At 36.9% G+C, this 18,660-nt stretch overlaps 1 protein-coding gene across 1 annotated transcript; it reads left to right on the top strand.

The window, feature by feature from the left end:
* Positions 1-1,226: 1,226 nt before the first annotated feature.
* Positions 1,227-17,476, top strand: LOC144639438 (UDP-xylose and UDP-N-acetylglucosamine transporter-like). Its single transcript, XM_078498768.1, has 10 exons — positions 1,227-1,363; positions 4,128-4,241; positions 4,678-4,780; positions 7,905-7,954; positions 8,382-8,463; positions 9,298-9,352; positions 9,467-9,522; positions 10,426-10,479; positions 10,636-10,711; positions 13,672-17,476. The coding sequence occupies exons 1-10, from the start codon at positions 1,287-1,289 to the stop codon at positions 13,989-13,991; spliced, it is 987 nt and encodes a 328-aa protein (XP_078354894.1). The 5' UTR covers positions 1,227-1,286; the 3' UTR covers positions 13,992-17,476.
* Positions 17,477-18,660: the final 1,184 nt, after the last annotated feature.

Raw genomic sequence — 18,660 nt, 5'->3', positions numbered from 1 at the left:
CTCAGATTTCAATGGAGTGAAATACCAATGCCAGATTTGTTCCTTTGACGGACGTCGCAAAACCTGCTTTTACTGAATGGCCACCAAGACTGTTTTGTGAACATTAAATTTTCGACATAAGATTCAGTCTTTTCAATTTGTGTAACCAATTTTGAATCTTAATTTAGTTGGAAGCGAAGCCTTTTTTATTGTAGTATGCATATTTGTAACCGATAATTTAATAAACATGCATAAAGATCTGTTGTAGCAGTTGTTGTGAGGATTCCATTATAACTTAGCATTTTAATTGCTTTAAACCCGCTTGTTTTTCTTCATTCATCGAAGGTAAACAAATCCTAAACAGTCGGGACAAAGACAAATAAAAATAAATGTGATCAGTGAGGTATACCTCTGGTCGGTAAACAGTTAAATAATCCCTTTACAGTTGTAAGTAAACAAAAAATGATCATGCAGCAAACAATAAAAAAGACAATAACAGACATAAATTAAAAGAATCCAAAGATTTCCATTATCCCCCCCCCCCCCAAAAAAAAAAAAACTGTTAGTGAAATTTGACTTCCTTGTGGCTTATCTTTTTTACTTTCTGATTGAACATGTCTATTTCTTTCCATCCGTGTAGCTTTTAACAGTCTCTTTTATTGTCTTTAAAGTTCTTGAGTTCGCTTATATTTCAACTTAATTAATATTCTTCTCTTGATTAGTGGTTGAACGCACAAGGATTGCCGTAGACAAATAAAAACCTTGGTCCATTTTACAGGGGATGTAATCTTTAGGCTTAAATTTGCGCAAATATTTCGGATCTCAACAACAACAACAAGGTATATTTGAACTTTAAGATTACAAGTAACAACTTAAACAATAAATAAATTTAAAAAACATACAGTTGCTGGTCACCCAAAATAACTAAAAAGCTAAACTAGTTGGGTGACCACCATTTATTAATTTAAAGTAAACACAAGGTCAGAAAAGAGGCATTTTACATTTTACTTTTTGACTTTACGCATTTTTTAACAGAATAAACCCGACGCAGCTTTGAAGAATGTTGTGCAAGAATTATTTTCGAGCTTATTCTTCTAGGATATTTTTTAAAATCGATTTTTCAATATAAAAAAGCGCGACTGCGCGGGAGTACAGGCCGAGCCACGAGAAAAGCAAACAGGGCCCTGAGCACCAGTTCGACCCAGGCTTTTCTCGGTCATCTAGCTTCGAGTTTTTGAGGGGGGTAGAGTAAACAGTTTCGTCTTGTAGTGAGCTTGTAGTTTCTGCTGACAGTGTAAAGCGCCAAAATGCATCCAGCTATTCCAATTTTCCTAGTTTTCACTGGCTGCTGTTCTAATGTGATTTTCTTGGAGTTACTTGTAAGGTAAGATAACAGTCAACGTAGGTATAAACTTGCGAACTACATTTCTTTTAAGCTTATAAGCTTGCCGTGCCTGTGTAGAGAGCATGCTTGTGTGTTCTCTTTAGACAAACTTCGTTTTCCTTTTACTTCGGTTATTAAAGTACAGCGCATACTGCTTAGTAATTTTATTTCGTAAGTATTTACATAACTGTGGAAACAATATTAGAAAGTGATCTATCTTTAGTAAACACTCTAGTTAAATTAACGAAGTTGGATACGGTTATTACACGTAGCTTAGTGACCCTTATCGCTGGTTTCGATATTCGTATTTACCCGAGGACCGTGCTGAAAGTGTGATGTGTCTGAATATGCGAACAGTATTGAGCAAGGGCACCCGAAACTATTAAATCACTGACTTACAACTTTAGCTGTAAATCACAGCAGTGTGCCATGTAAAAGTTGTTTTTGTTTAATTATGTTACTTAGAGGTTGGGTGTTGGGCTTGGGGAAGATGCTTTCTTTGGACTGTATAATTAGGACCTGTTTAAAAGGCCTTAGTATATAGTACAGGTGTCAAATGATCTTTTCATATAAGAGTCTCACAAAATTTCAGTCAAAGTTCACGTCTGGCGGCCTCATTACTATTTTGAGAGGTTCTTTATGTATCAGTCAATAGCCCAATTTCGATATATTAAAATTCAGCCTAAAACAATAGAACTCAGGACGAGGCTCCAGGGACTAAACTATGGAGTTTGTGGGGTTTATTCCCCGGAGCCTTGTTGTGATGTCTATTGTTTTATGCTGAATTTTAAAATATCGAAATTGGGCTATTCTAAAACTGCCCATTCCCCGCACCCCCTTGGGATAGCCTGGCATTTGACTTGAGGCTTTGCTGCCAGGTCAGCATTTGTCCATCGAAGAAACAAGAGTCAGTGGTCTACTCTAAACTTAAGGATTTCGTAATCCATTCCTTCACTACATTTATATGACTACCAGTGTTTACGGTCCTCACATTATTACACAATTCTACCTCTGTTTTTGTAAAGGTATCCTATAGCCTTCATTGAAAAACATTTTAAGTGTGGATTCATTGTCAAAAGATATTTTTTAACTGCGCTGCGCAGTTCTTGCTCTGCAAGCGGTTTTTTTTTTTCTCAGTGACCAGACTGATGCCCCGCTCGGCCGGGCTCGGGTCACGCAAGGTTTAAAAGCTAGAAAAAACTTACCAGTGGGAAATTGTCAAATGCTTTGGTCTTAATAAGCATGTTTAGCATGAAATGTCCGATTTTGAAGCGTTTTACTCAAAGAAATTTCTAAATTTTCATGCGTCAAAAGAAAAATATATTTCAGCGGGCCAGAATCTGTGAATAAATACCATTACGTTGGTGTAAAAGAATGTGCTGACATGACAAGTTTCACTTTCGATCGGCTAGACCTCGAGTCACGTAATTTTTCAAAGCTATTATCAGCTTCCTTTGAAATCTTTGCGAAGCCATTAATCTTTCCTTACAAAATTCAGTGTGAAGTATTTTGAAAAGTTTGAATCGAAGAAAATACTAAAATTTCACGCTTTAAACAAATACGCTTTAGCGGGCAAGAATTTACATTTATTTACATTACGTTTGTGTCCTGGAATGTGCTGGCGTTAGCAAATTTTTACTTTCACAAGGCAGTGATCGGCAAGAATCACGCAATGCTCTGAAAGGTTTAAATCTGCCACAAACGGAAACTAAACAAATCCTCTGGTAAGTGTGAAATGTTTGACTTTTTAGCGTTATTTTTTTTTTGGAGCTGTGTCATCTAGAGGATTTCTGAACTCTGATGGAAAACCACTGAGACAAACCTTGACTTGCAAGGGTTACATGTACGTCATTGCTAAATTAATTCCCCGGGGAATTCCCATTCAGCAAAACACAGGTCTAGTGTTTTTCTCAAATTTGATTTAATTATTTGCTCCAATATTCCATTTTCGGAGCTGGTTATTCAATCTTTAAACGGTAATTCAAGACAACACTGGATGCTGATTTAAAAGATTTTTTTGTTTCACGGATCAGGATCGTGGGAATTAAATTTGGCCAGCATTAGCATATAAGGGCCTGTTTACATGGAGGGAGGGTGCCCCGGCTAACCGAGTTACCCGGCTAGAAGGGATGAAACATAGCTCGCTTTTACATGCAGAATTCACAGCCCTTCTACCCGAGTTGAGACAGCGTCATTGAAGCGTGTCACAGCGTGGGAAAACCATTAATTAGTTTAATGTTATATAATATTTAAGGTATTTTAAGAAACCTTTGGCAAATAACATATTTTCCTTGTTGTATGAAGCAATTTTAAGTAAACATTGACATTCTGTTTGTTTTGTTGTACTTAATAATTTTGTATTCACAGTACGAAAAGGGTGGCAACTTGACACTCTGTGAAGCCCTACCTGGTGGGGAATCTGACCGTCTAAACTGCCAGCATAGCAGAGAATTTGACCAAAATTTTTCCAAAATGTCAAATGCCTCAGGGTTTGACCGGGAGCCGGGGACATGGGGGATTTTGGAATTATTTGATGCATTATATTGTCAGGTCAAAGGTGCAAGATTGCCAACATCAGTTTAAATTTTTTTACAAAGAGGAGTTTGAATACAAAGTTCAGGCAACAAGTTTGCCAAAGCAGAAAGGTCTCTGAAGAGTCCTTTGGCCAGGCAAAATGATGCTCGATTTTCACAAATAAATAAATGGCAGAATTTTGAAAAATATATATATATAATGAAGTTATTCTCTTTATTATTGCTTTCAGAGAAGTCTCCAGTTGTGTCAACACTGTTACTTTTTGTCAGTTCCTGTTTATTGCTGTGGAAGGATTCATATTTACTGCTAATTTTGGCTTCAAAAAACCTGTTATTCCTATTAGGTATGTTTACTTGTGTCTTTTTGTGTATTGTTAAGTTTTCTTCTATAGTTGCATACAAGAGCAGGAGTCAGTAGTTGTGGCTTGCCCTTGGATTAATAGTGTCTGTACAAAGGGGGGGGGGGGGGGGGGGGGGGGGGGGGGGGGGGGGGGGGGGGGGGGGGGGGGGGGAGAGAGGGAGGGGGGAGAGGAGAGGGGGGGGGGGGGCCCCCCCCCCCCAAATGTCCACGAAAATGTTATTTACCCAATGTAACATGGAAGAACTCTCAGGGGCTCAGTAGAAAATGTATGTGTGTCGAAGATCAAATTTTGGTTCCTATTTGTGGAGGGAGGTACATTTGTATACCGGATACTCTGGTTTAAGGGTTGGTTTCTGACCTGTAGTGGCACCAAGTTTTTCTGAGTTTAAAGTCACTAAGTGTGTTCCTTTTTTTTCCAGCAATTATGCAACAATGGTGGTATTTTTCTTCTCAACTAGTGTAATAAACAATTATGCACTGAACTTTAATGTCCCTATGCCACTTCATATGATCTTTAGATCGGTAAGTTTTGTTGAAACACTGTAAAGCTATGCTCTCTTATTACACAATGTATCTGGCACTTAGTTTTAATTAGTATTTTATCATCTGGAGTACACAAACAGTAGAAGCACACAAACAGTTAGCACAATAAACAATCCTATCCTATTGCAAAATGGGTGACGTAGTTACATGCCCGGCCTGACCAATCGATGAAACCGATAATCGATGATAATCGATATCAATCGATAAAAATCGGTGCCAATAAGGCATTACAACTTCGGGACGATTTGCGTGTGTCATTCAGAAATGGGTGATACCGCTGGATATTGTAGCTTGAAGGCTCTATTAAGTCCTTTGGGCATTCTCTTCGGTAGTCACCGAAGCCGTGTTGAATAAGTTCGGTGTTTCTTCGTTTGGGAAGAGGTGAGATATTTTAGATCAATAGCTGCAGGGACTTCAAAGGAATGGAACAATAAGGCGATTAAGCGACCTTGAGCCGCGAAGCTAATGAGTGTATCCTTTTGTCTTTTACCTGCTTTTACTTGTGAAATGAACTCTAGGGAATAATTTCAGACATTCCATGCGTTTACGTTTTTCGTTAAATGTTTTCAAGTTTGATTTTTATTTATGAAGGTAGAGCATTTTGAGAGCTACAAAATGAGATCTTGAACGAGGGATTTTCATCAATGCACGCCGAAATAAGCCAAAATTCGCTTTTGTTGATGTGGCCGTCGGAATCGGCGGTTTCGAATTGATATTGGAAATCGATGACCAATCGATGGCGGGAAATTTTGTGACTTTTAATTTCATCGATTTTCATCGACTGTCATCGATTTTCATCGATTATCATCGATTACCATTGATTTTCATCGATCATTTTTTATTTGGTTTGTATTCAATATAGGTGTTATTGCATCAACTCAGTGGCTCTTAAAAACTTTAAAAGCGTTTCCACGCTCTCCCCGTTTTCTCTTAGCCGCAAACTCCTCACCAACTTCAACGGTGAAGTCGCAGGCTGCCATGGTAGCCTTTGACCACGCACTTAATTATGAATGTAACGTCTTTTGCTTTATCCCGGCCTGCTCTTCAGACATCGTGCGCTCAGCTCACGATCAGTCTAGGATTGCGAAATTCTATTTCCAGATATCCTGGAAAATTGTCCTGGGGATGCCCATGTACGTCGCGAGATATCGATAACAATCAATGACAATCAATAGCAATCGATGACAATTGCTGTAATCAGTTAAGGAAATTTTATTTGTGACTATCGATTGGTCATCCATTGGCCGATGCCAATCGATATCAATTAACTAACCATCATCGATTGATTGATTGATTTCCGATCATCGATTTTCATCGATTGGTCAGGCCGGGTTATATGATGATATTGATGCAGATGATGATGGTGGTATTTTTCTCAAAAGTGACAAAATTCTCAGTTCTTCTTTATCTTCTGGTCACCCTTTTGCTCTAATGGGGGTTATTGATGCTATCCCAAATGAATGGCGTTCTATAATTAAAACAAACCCTTATTGTGCTCCCTCTCCTTTGGATCAAACTTGTCTTGTATTAACAATTGCTGGTAAAACTATTGACCTTACTAATATCACATCTAAATTGGTTTATAGGGAATTTCGTTCTTTTAAGCAAACTTCACCCACCGCTAAAGCTAGAATTTTGACTAAATATCCGGATCTTTCTATAGACTGGAAAAGACTATATTCTTTGGCTTTTGAAACTACTCTGGATACAAAACTAAGAGAATTTCAATATAAATTATTAAACCTTATAGTTTTCACCAATAAAAAACTTTACCAGTTCAAAATGGTGGAATCCCCCTTATGTGTTTTCTGTAATGAAGAAGAGGAATCCCTAGAGCATTTATTGTACTTTTGTAAGTCATCAACATTTTTTTGGAAAGAGCTCTTATCTTGGCTCGCAGATGAAGTCAATATTTTGCTTAATGTCTCTCATTTAGACATTTTTTTTGGAAAATTTGACCTTGACAAAGATTTTCTTTTAGTTAATCATATTATTTTGCTTGCTAAATACTTTATCTATAAATGTAAACTTGCCAAGAACTGTCCATCACTTATAGTTTTCAAAGCTAAGTTAAAAGCAACCTATAAATTGGAATTATATATAGCAAACAAGAATGGAATTCTAATTAATCATTACAAAAAGTGGGATCATCTTCTCTTTTGGCTTTCTCGATGTTGATATTAACAATAGTCAAGTAAGCCTAAGTTGATGCTTTTGTTTTTGACTTTTTGACCTTAGTTAACAATTTTTCTTTGTTTTTTAATGCAGTTTTTCTTTTCTTTTTTGTCTTATTTTTGCACATAATTTATAACAAATATTTATATACTGTATCTTTTAGTAGTGTAGCTATATTTTGTTTGTAAGTAGAGTGGCATTTGTATCAGTATTGTAAGCCGAGCAAGAATATGTAATGTATTGTAATTAGGGTACCTGTATTAGTTCTTTTTTTTTGTTGTTGTTGTTGTCTTTTTTGTTTTTTGTTTTTGTAAGCTTTGTGTAAAAATATCAATAAAAATTAAAAAAAAAAAAAAAAAAATGCTGATGGTGGTGGTAATGATGATAATAAAAAAAATTTCTTGTTATCCGTCATCTGCTCATTTAACCACATAACAGATATCCTGCGACGTACACACTTGCTAAGATTTATCTAAAGTGTTGCGAAGAGCTGCATAACCACAGGTTTTTTTAAATGTAAAAATGTGTTAAACTTTGGACAAATCATATACCGGTAAATATTAGATCCAGCTCATTTGTATCTTGCTGAACATTATCTGATTTTCGCAAACTTGGCTTATTGCCTTTTGGCTATAAGAATTAGTCAATATTACACGCAGTTCATCACTAATTAATAATTTTATTCATTGGCAAAATATTGATGTTCCAAGCCATTTATGTGAATCCGAATTTAACCATAATTACTTTGATGTGTCCCTGGTATTATGGTGCCACAGCTAATCAAACCACAGAGATCATTACTGTTAGGGTGCCAGTTCATTTCTCTCTCCTCTGATTTGAGTTTTCCCTTTTGCATGCACTTACCTGAATGCTAAGAGTACCAAAAAATAGAATATGATAGATATATTTTGTTTTTTTTGTTTTTTAGGGTTCGCTGGTTGCCAACCTTGTTTTAGGAATGATTATTTTAAAAAGAAGGTATGTATGTATGTACATTGTATATACTGAAAAGTACATTTTTAACCCATTACTTGTGAAGTTAACTTTTAATACAACTAGACATGTTAAAAGACCACTTTATGACTTAAAGGGTTTATCAACCTTATTATTTGAAACCAAACTTGAAGACAGCGAAAAAAAAAAAAATTCACTTCTGCGCATTATTTTTAATTAACAACTCGCAAAAACACGAAGTCTTTGTACAGAATGTGAAACTATTTCAAAACACTCGGCAGTGCCTTGCCTCTATTTTCGATGCATTTTTCTGTAGTACTGTCTTTAAGGTACTTTTTCAGGTCAGCTTTACATTACATGTAGTGCAGAAACTTAAATTAAGACTTAGTAGGATTTGATGCCTGCTTTATGTATTTCTAAATAAATTATTGCAAATTCTTTTTTTTTCCAGATATCAGTTGTCAAAATATTTATCTGTCCTTATGATCACAGCAGGGATATGCCTGTGTACCTTAGCATCAGCAAAAAAGCTGGTGAGTTCTAATTTTAAAGCTCAAAATGAAAATTTGATGATTGCCATATATGTTATTTTGTCTTAATGTTCTGTTTTGAGAATTTTAACTTAAGTTAGATCATTGAAGACAATGTTTGCCCATTGCTAACTTGTAGTCTTGTCTCTAATCCTGTCTGGCTGTCCATCTGTATTTTCAGGGGTTTCAAAATTTATGTTTTGAAGTACTGTAGGCAGTAGCTGTAGCAATTGTTAAAGTAGGTGGCTGTGAGAATGCTCATGTGGGCTGCTTGCTATGACCAGAGTAATGAGGGACATAATAAATTTATAATCAGTCACCGGCTTGTTTTGAAAACCTTGTATTTCAGCTTGTCCATGTGTTTGTCCTTCCTTATTTATAACGCATTCAGCTTCATTAAATTATAAAAGTATAGCAGAATTGCAGAGTTGCAAGTTCAAAGTGTTACATTGTAAGTCATGTGCACTTTTTGCCACTTTAGGTACACTTTATCTCCTAACTAGGTGATCATCGAGGGGAAAGGGGGGGAGGTACCTTATATACACTATACTTGTATGTGTCACTAGATGTGGGTTTAATGAAGCATGTTTCTTTATTCAAGCATTATACATTGTATATATTATTAAGAAGTTATAGAATCAAGATTTTTTATTGTTATCATTTTATTTTTTATTTTATTCTTGTTTTGTGGTTTGCAATGCCTACAGGATTCACCAAGACTATATGATACAGATATTATGTAGCTATTAAAATGTTATATCCATATATTAAATAACATTGTCAAACACTAATGTTGGCCAGGCCAAACTACCATGACCGAGATATTTTTCCTTTTAGGAGTTTAAATCTTCCTCTGGAGATCCTTACACAGACTACATGTGGTGGTGTGTAGGTTAGTACCTTGCAATAATGAATTAAACAGAGCTCTGCAGTTTATGTAAGAGCCATGTGGCATTTAGCGTAATTATTATTATAATTAATGCTGAGCTTTTTTGTCGTGATTCAGGGGTTGGATTGCTTGTGGTTGCATTATTTCTTTCTGCTAGAACAGGCATCTACCAGGTTAGTGACTGTATGACTTTGTTGTAAAAGGGGCTGTGCCATGCCACTTCTAACAACTGTTTTATTTTTATGTCATGTGAAATAATTATACCAATTCTGCAACATTCATGTCACTTGGGTTATGTACACCAATATTATTATATTATGTCACACAAATTATATTGAACAGTAAGCAATTAATATTCTGAACTTTTCATCTTGTTTGCTAGTTAGTCTATGTGCAACATTTAATGTCACATGTTATTTAATTTAGACTGTTTACTGTCCCCTTTTTTCCGTGAAGTCATAGAGATCGATCATTGCTCAGAGAGACCCTGGGAACAAGGTTGCTCGACGGGCCACCATCTTGGTTCCTGAATGCAAGCAAAAACTGGGGAGAGTACAAAACCCTGTGGGTAGGGTTGCGGGCACACAGCGGTCAAACGCCACACTCGTGTGCGATTCCCACCAAAATTTTCCATACAAAAGTCCTAAATTTTCCGAAAGCTTTCGCTTTAAAGCCAAAAGTTAATGTCGTCCCTGGAAAGTTAACTTAAAGGTTTATACGCAGCTCATGGATGGGAAATTTGATAATTGATCTCTACCAAGTTTCCCAAAAGTTTGCACACTTTTGAGTCAAATTCTTAGATAAGTTTAAGGCACCAAAAACCGGATGTGACATCGTTTTTGCGTTTGACCGCTGTGAAGGTTGCAGGGTATTTTGTACTCTCCCCAGTTTTCGATGGCAGCCCGTCGAACTCAACGATCGATCTCTATGACTTCTCAGAAAAAATAATAGGGGACTGTGAAGAGTCTAAATTTAACTGTGAACAATTATTCATTCAATTATTTCAGTGTTTGTAATGCTTTTGTAACTAATTTATTTATTATTGTTGTACTGTCCACTTAATTCATTTACTTTAGGAGCAAATGTATGCAGAGCATGGAAAGCACCCTAGAGAGGCTCTTTTTTATGCGGTAATGATATATTTTTTAATACCACATTGTTCATTGAACTCGTTTTGACAAGTGAATCCATCCAGTGTAGAACACTTTACTTAAAAATCCTGTATTTGCAAAAGGCTGCATTTAATTTTATCTTTCTGTCTTTTTGTTTCCATATATGCTCTGTAGCATGCGTTACCGTTAGCAGGGTTTCTTCTGCTTTTTAAAGACATCTATCGTCATGTTTTCATCTTTAACTCATCTGGTAAGTTCATGTTCACGTATGATTGTGTTCATTGAATTTCATCTGTCTACTTATCACTAGTACCCTTAAAATGGTGAGCGTCATGTAGAAATCTTTAACTGTCCACCCAAAAAATTTAAAATGAGCCTGAGAGGAGCATGACTTTATATAAACCACTTGTACTACCAGCATGTCAAGAGTGCTGCAGTAACTGCACCAGTTGACATGCTTGTTTGCTGCTTTTATACTAGATTGTTATGTTTACTAATGAGCACATCTTACATTATTTATTATATGTGTACACATTTTTACCTTATTTTGTTCTGTGCTGAGAAGGCCTAAACACAAACCAAAATGGCTGTGAACAATGCCCTTCTTCTTGCAATGTACAAGGCCATAATGCTTGGGGTGGGGTGGGGTAGGGTGGGGTGTGGTGGGTGCTCATAGCTAATTTGCAAATGAGACAGATGCCCAGGGCCATTTACAAAATGGACATACCAACTAAAGAGAAGTTCTTTTAACATTACTGTGACCATGTGCTAGTGTTTGCTTATAAGAGGGTCCAACCAGTGGAGTTTTGATGCCTGTCATAACTTGTTAAGATAACAATAAGGTTTGATCTTCACACCCACTGAAATGTAATTGACACTCAGAACGACATGGAAGTGGCCACATGAGATCTACACTCTTTGCATTCAAACCCTGGTATAAACTGCTTGCAAACATTCTGTATTTAAATTTTGTCTTATCTGTTGTGGTTGAAGTTTTGAACCCCTCATTACAATCATGTCGGTACGTCTTGGGCTTACCTTTTTTATTTCGGGGTGGGCTCATTATTGGGGAGAGAAACACAGAATGAGGGGGCATTACAGGAAGGTAATTTTGACACTCAACAAGATAATGGTTAGTTTGATTTTTGGAAGGCACTTTGCATCTATAAACGGGTACATATGTATATTGTAATTACATCACAAAATTGCAACATCTCCCCCCCCACCCCCCCCCCCCCAGCCGATGAGGCCATGAAAAACACTCTAAGCAAACCGAAATGAAACAATTGAAACAGCTACTAAGGGCCTTCAAATGAATATATGAAGAGTATTTGATTGTGCAGTAATGTTATAAAAGAAAACGAAGCTTTAGTGGCCTTAATAATGGGCAGAACTACTGTTCTCGCGTTAGTATATTTCCGGGGAGGAGGGGTTCTTTTATTAGAATTCCCATTATCTTACTTTCCGTACGACTCAACTTTGCTGCCTTGATTGGCTGTATTTATCACAGCGTAGGAAACGTATTTAACCTGGGTGTCTTGTGGGTTGTATGCAATGGTATTTTACCACTCCTATGTGTCGTTGTGCCTCATATTCATGGGACGAAATACATGTCTGGGGGAGCCTATAAATAGTTGCCTTCCAAGGCGTCCTAGCCAGCGTAGAAAAGCCACAGCTGTACCGGTTCTTCTAGGGTGGCACATCTAAGAGAGCTCTTGAAAATATTCGTGCCTGAAATGTTGAAGTTTGTGGTTTGTAATCTGTCTCAATCTCCCCAATCTTAACAAACACCTCTTTGTTTTTTCTCTACCTTTGTTATCTAGTGAGGATAAAGTCGTACATAAAAAAGAAAATGTCTTAATATAATTATCATGTTTTGGTTGCCTTGGAAACGCGAGCCTCGCGTTCCCTACTTCGTATATATAACCTTTGAAGCAGGCATAGAAATGGGAGGGAAAAGGAGATAAGTGGGAGGAAATTACCCTTGCAGTCATTGTATGCCAGGTAGAAAAAATCTGGGCTCGACTGGTATTGAACCCTTGACGTATCAGTTATATTTTTTACACGACCGTTCAAGGAGGAGATTCTTAATAGACCTAAAGCTGCACACAAAGAATTTCAACCCCTCTCTAATCATACCCTCGCACTCATCACCTCCCCTCCCCCCATTCACTCTTCATTTAACACGTGCCATGTAGAATATTGTACATATTTTAAATCGTTTCCCGCATCCATTGTCTATCCATGGAATATCCAAAATTCCTATTAGTTAAAGTGGGTTCTTGCCATTTGTCTCGCACAGTTTGGTGGCGAGACCAAGTTTATTAGGACGCTGGATTTGAAATCTGGAGTTTCCTTGTTCAAGTCCTCGTTCCTACCTCTAGCTGGATTTGTTCTTGGTAGCCCCAAGATCTACTTCTCAGCTACGCTTTTAAAAAAGCCAACTGGGCCCAGTTGGATTCTTGCTACGTTTATAGTTAATTTGCAATATTTTGTTTAAGGTGATTCCCTAGTATTGCATTGCGCATCCTTACTGCGCAGAATTTACGTGTCATTAGCGCGCGCACACAAACAAAATGGCGGATTTTTATTATGCGGCTTGGCTCGCGAGAGAGAGAAATCATCGTTTTCTCGTAAACGAGTACGGTGACCTATCAGTTTTTCCTCTTAGTTTGAAAGTAGCTATCAAATTCTTTCTATAAAATGAATACAGATCAATTTCTATGGCAGAATAATAATATCACACGTGTACTTTGCCCCTACTCACAAAGGAAATATAAGGAATTATATGGTAAATACAAGGTCTTCCTGCTCCTAAACGAATACGGTGACCCCCCTTTTTTATTTCAAAATTTAAGTTCCCTTAAGGTAAGCAACCAACTGGCAAAGTTTGGTTGGAAATCTATGAGCAGTTCTATTTCTAGGGAATTACCTTAACCATTTCCTCTAGGTACAACAATAATCAACTAACCGACAGCTAAACAAAGTCATTTAGTTTTTGCCATTGATTTTTTTACGGTATCAAGCCATTACTTTTTCATTTCAGTTTTTCCTACTTAATTGAACACTGTTAAAAGTGCGGGAGACAGTTCCCCTTTAAATGTCTCCCACTGCATATTTTAAGGCCTGCATGCGTTTTATCCCCACGACGCGTTTTCTCTTACTTGTAGTAACGAGACCTCACAACAACTTTTTAAAAATCTTTTACAGCTCCTTTGGTGTTATTTGATTTCAACTTTCAAATCCCTAAGCTTTGGGCGTACCTTGCTGGTAACGTTGTCACGCAATACGTCTGCATCCGCAGTGTGTACGTCCTGACGTCAGAGTGCGCCTCATTAACTGTCACGCTCGTCGTCACGCTACGGAAGTTCATGAGCCTGATGTTTTCGATCTTTTACTTCCAAAACCCTTTCACGGTCTATCACTGGTGTGGCACGGTGCTGGTTTTTGGCGGCACATTGATCTTCGTTGAGCTGGCGAGCAAGATTCGTGAAGTTTTGGTACCCGAGAAGGAAATCAAAAAAGAGTGATGGTCTTTCCGATTGCGATGAACGCCGACGAAGACGCAAAGCAAGTTGGCGAAAAAGCACCACAAAGCATGTTATGGTCATGATTCCGAATCTTGTAAATATTGTCAGTTGTGATTTACAATTATTATGTACATAGTGCATTCTTATCTTTCTTATATCACTTGTCGTGACACACCAGTACATGTATGTCTAACATAATGTGCCTTATAGTGATCGGTTTTTATACAGACATCAGTTCACACGCACGATTCCTTCCCCAGTCGTGCGAGATTTGACCCTAAAAACTCCAGTTTATAATTGACAAATCTCAGCATAAGATATTTTTTATTCATTTCAGTACAGACACACACAAAGAGAAAAAAAAAACATAATACGGTTACAATACTTCTTAATTTACAAGAATTACTCAGCATAAGATATAGCTAGAAACAAATATTGAAAACAAGAATAACTTACACAACATAGTATTACTTATGTTTACGAAAATCTGATACCGTTGTATTCATATACAAATGTTGTTAGGTTTTGAAATTTTTTGTGGGGTCTTTTCGTACTATTTTCTTTACTCTTTTAGGATTGTTTTTTTCGCTACTGCCCTTATCCAAATAATAGGAACCTTATTTCCACGTCATATTTTATTTTCGTATAAGAAGATTTTCACTTTAAACATACCTATAAAATGATTTATTATAATTTATGATTTATTATTTAAACTTATTTACCGAATATTATATCAAATGATTTATTATAGGGGGTATTACAGTATGGGTATCATTTTACGTTATTTTTCTTTTTACTTGCGAGGCCAGACGTCGAGCTGTTTAGGTTAATGACTTTTTCGCACAGCAGCTCAGGCGAAAACAACATCCCAGAAGAGTTTAGGGTCGTTATTATTGATTGGTTGATTGATTGATTGATTGATTTGATTGATTCATTGATTTGCACTATTGATTAATTGATTTTTTGATTTATTTATATATTGATGGATTGATTTATTGATTGATTAATTAAATATTTATTTCTCGGTTGTTTTTTATTGATTTAGTGGTTGAGTCGTTTGATTGATTTATGTAGTATTATATTTAGTTAGTATTGATTCATTTGATCGATTGATTGATTGATTGATTGATTTAGCGTTTATTTTTTGATTAATCGATTTCTTGATTGAGTTATTGATCGATAGATTGATTGATTGATTTAATATTGATTGATTGTTTTTATTGATTTGTTTGTTGATTCATTTGATAGACTGATTAATTGATTTATTGATTGATTAATTTAATTGTTTGGTTGATTTATGGATTCATTCATTCCTGTGATTGATTGATTGATTGATTGATTGATTGATTGATTTCTAACGATGAGTTTTGGCCACAAGCATGGCGTTTTAGCCTTTTAGATGACGCGTTAGTGGCAGAATGATGTTATGGTCTAAATGTCGTCATCTCTTAACGTGGGCTTAAAAATAATGACAGTTATAATGAATACCGTTAATTATGTTAAATTCACAATGCGATGTAACTTTTCTATGGCGCTCAGTAAGAGCATGTCAGACTGGCCTGCCACCTAATCTAAATACAGACCTAAATTCGGTCCTGAAAAAAGGGACCTAAAAAGGGACCTTGAAAAGGACCTGATGATGTGCCTGATCTCTATCGTGGTTATGTGCCAGCTTCCATCGAGGCTTAAGAACTTTAAGGACCTTAGTTACGAATGGTGCATCTTGACGTTCGTTGTTCATGCCTCGTCCTATTTTCCCTCAGGCTCAAAATCCGTTCCTTATTGGTTTTTAGTATCTTTGGGGGTTTTCAACAGGATTTTAAGTTCGTTTTGAATATCTCAAAAAATAACTGAAAATGGGTCAGAAACCTGTCGAAGCCTCACAGCTTTTTTATTTTTTATTTTTTATCTGTGTTCACTGTTTTGATGCGTTACAACTACCAAGGTCACTTTGACTTGTAAAATTATAGTCACAAAAAGGCGCGCTCTGATTCACTAAGTTGAGTGGGTTGGAAAGACTTTAACCAAACTCACTCCCGCTTGTGGATCACAGTATGTACAGACATAACAATTTATTTTATAGATGGTAGCTATACTATAAGTATATTTGTTCAAGACAGCTATAGAGGATATTACACGGCGGCGAGAAAATGTGAATTTTACTTTCCGTGTGGTAAATACAATATTTTACGACTTACACTTGGAGTGCATTAATTCCTATCTTCTAGCCGCCCCGTAATTTTATTTTTATTATGTAGACAGAAACACGTATTTAGTGAATGTAAACAGAAACAATCCTATTAAAAAAGACGGGAAATGACGTCATCGATACCTCACTTGCGAGGATATCGAAAATACGCCATTAGGGTCCCGGATGTAGTTTTGTATGTAGATGTAGAGAGTATTTTACATTAAACACTGAAATTCATTTATTTTCACACCAATCGTTTGAGACATGCATACGATGTTTATAAAGTTACCATGGTTTAAGCCTGTGAGTAGGCCTGCGTTTAGGCCGGGACACACGGTACAAAATTGCACAATGTAGCGCGCTTTATAACTGAAGTGTAGTGTGTGTCCGCCCTTGTTGCTGTTGTTGTAAAGGTCCGAATACACAGTGCAAAATTGCATCGTGTGACTATCCCTGAAATTGTCGCGCGTAATGTCGCAAAATTTTTATTGCGCGCAACAAATTCAACTTGTGTCTGCTATCTGCAACATTGCGCACAATGGCGTGGTACAGCTATCAGCGATTTTCTCCCTTTTAGGCATCCAATCTTTAACAAAAACACTACGACTCGTTTTTCTCTGATTTTTCTCTTCTGAGAGCAAACTAAACCAGCTGTAGTTTATTCTTCTTAGCTAATGGTTCGCCATTTTGGCTACGTTTATCGAAAATCCAGGGCCTTAACACTGCGCGCAATAGTTTCAAAGTATGTCAACTATCTGCAGCAGTTCGAACAACGCTATTAAATAACGTTTTGCCTGCGTTGCAGCCGGACGTGTCACATTCTCGTCCCCATAGCCCTTTCGTTTCTCTTAGCCGGCTTGGCACGAGAAAACGGAGGGCTCTGGGGACATAGGATTTTTGAATTAATTCGAATTTTTTTGATTGGCTGTTTGGAACAAAGAATTCCTAAACGGAAGTCGACTCTCATACATTCTTTTGAAACGTCGTGACTGCATACATGAAGACCGGAAGTCCTAGAATCTGGGACTGGAAATCCTGTTTCCCCAGAGCCCTTTGTTTCCTCGTGCCAAGGCACAGCCGGCTAAGAGAAACGAAAGGGCTATGGGAACGAGAATGGACGTGTCACAAAATCCTTGGTATAAATACCGGGGTTTAGTTCGTCTGCGACGTAGGTTAATAAGGTTCGGGCAGTTTTGAAAATGTTATACCTGTGTCCCGGCCTTCACGTCTCTACTCGCTTACTGATGAACTTAATGTAAACTTCTTACTAAATAAAAGAAAGTAATTTAGTACATCTGTGCTTTTTTAGTATTTCAATAAATAGGAACTATAGAAGGCCGGGAAGCACGGCTTTGTAGTTAGCTATCCAACTTAGTTTGCGTGTATTCCGTGAAATTTCAATGATCTCGAACCCTTACTTCATTAGAACCAACCGTATCTTTAAGTGCACCTGCAATCAATTGTGAAATATTTTTTCTTAACAGATGTAACACCTATTCGTTTTTAGCAAGTCCTTTTCATCTTTGATCATGACAACGTTCTCTTTTCAAAATAATGAACATCAATTTGCAATGGTTTTCTTGCTCTTCGATATGTTATTGAGAAAGTTTTTCTGAAAAATTTTGGAAAGCTCTCTATCATAGCGTTATCTGCAAACAATTTGTATTAAAAACTACAATTAATTCGCGATCTTAGTGTTTTATAGCGGATTTCCCACTGACTTTTGGAGACGGCAGCACAATTTATTTAAAACTCGCATGGGTTACAAAAGCAATTGGAAGCCGTTTATAAAGATGGCTGTATTTGATAGAGCTTTTAGTTCAGTAAAATACTTACAATAAGCACCTTGTGCGCCGTTAAGTCTGGTTTTAAGCAGGCATGAAAGTGTTGCCACAGGATAGGATATGGTCAGGGAAAAATAAAACTCTTCAATGCTGGGGAAAAGGTCAAGGGATTTTATTCAGGGAAAATTGACATTTTGTAGAAAGAAAGTCAGGGAAAATTAAAATATAAAACTGCTGATTTCATACAATTGACGGCTGGAAGAAACATTTCAGCTGAGAGTGATTTTTTCTTGGAAGCGGAGGCTGGAGGCCATTACTTTATCTGCCATTTTGTATTTGTTTGGTCAGCGCAATTTTGTTTTTATCAGGGAAAAGTCAGGGAATTTTAAAAAGGTATGTGGCAAACATGCATGAGAAAAAGAAAACTGAAGGGCATTAGAAGAACGAACACACATTTCTTTCTATGTTGTCCTTACTAGGAATAAACATAAGCACAAGAAAACATAGTTCTTCGTTCTTCATGCGCTTATGCTTATTATTAGTTAAAGCAAATTCAGTACACAAGATTTATGCAAGGTTCGTGAAGGTTAAAAAGGCGTACGAAAGCCTTTTGTTGCCATTGGTGAAAAACAAAGGGTTCAACGAATAGAGCACGGCTCTGAATAACCCAAACTCTGGATTGATTATATGTCAC

The sequence above is a fragment of the Oculina patagonica genome, chromosome 14 (genome assembly GCF_052425735.1).
Source record: "Oculina patagonica isolate OP01 chromosome 14, crgOcupat, whole genome shotgun sequence".
Taxonomy (NCBI): domain Eukaryota; kingdom Metazoa; phylum Cnidaria; class Anthozoa; order Scleractinia; family Oculinidae; genus Oculina; species Oculina patagonica.
This window is presented reverse-complemented; position numbering and strand designations above follow the sequence as displayed.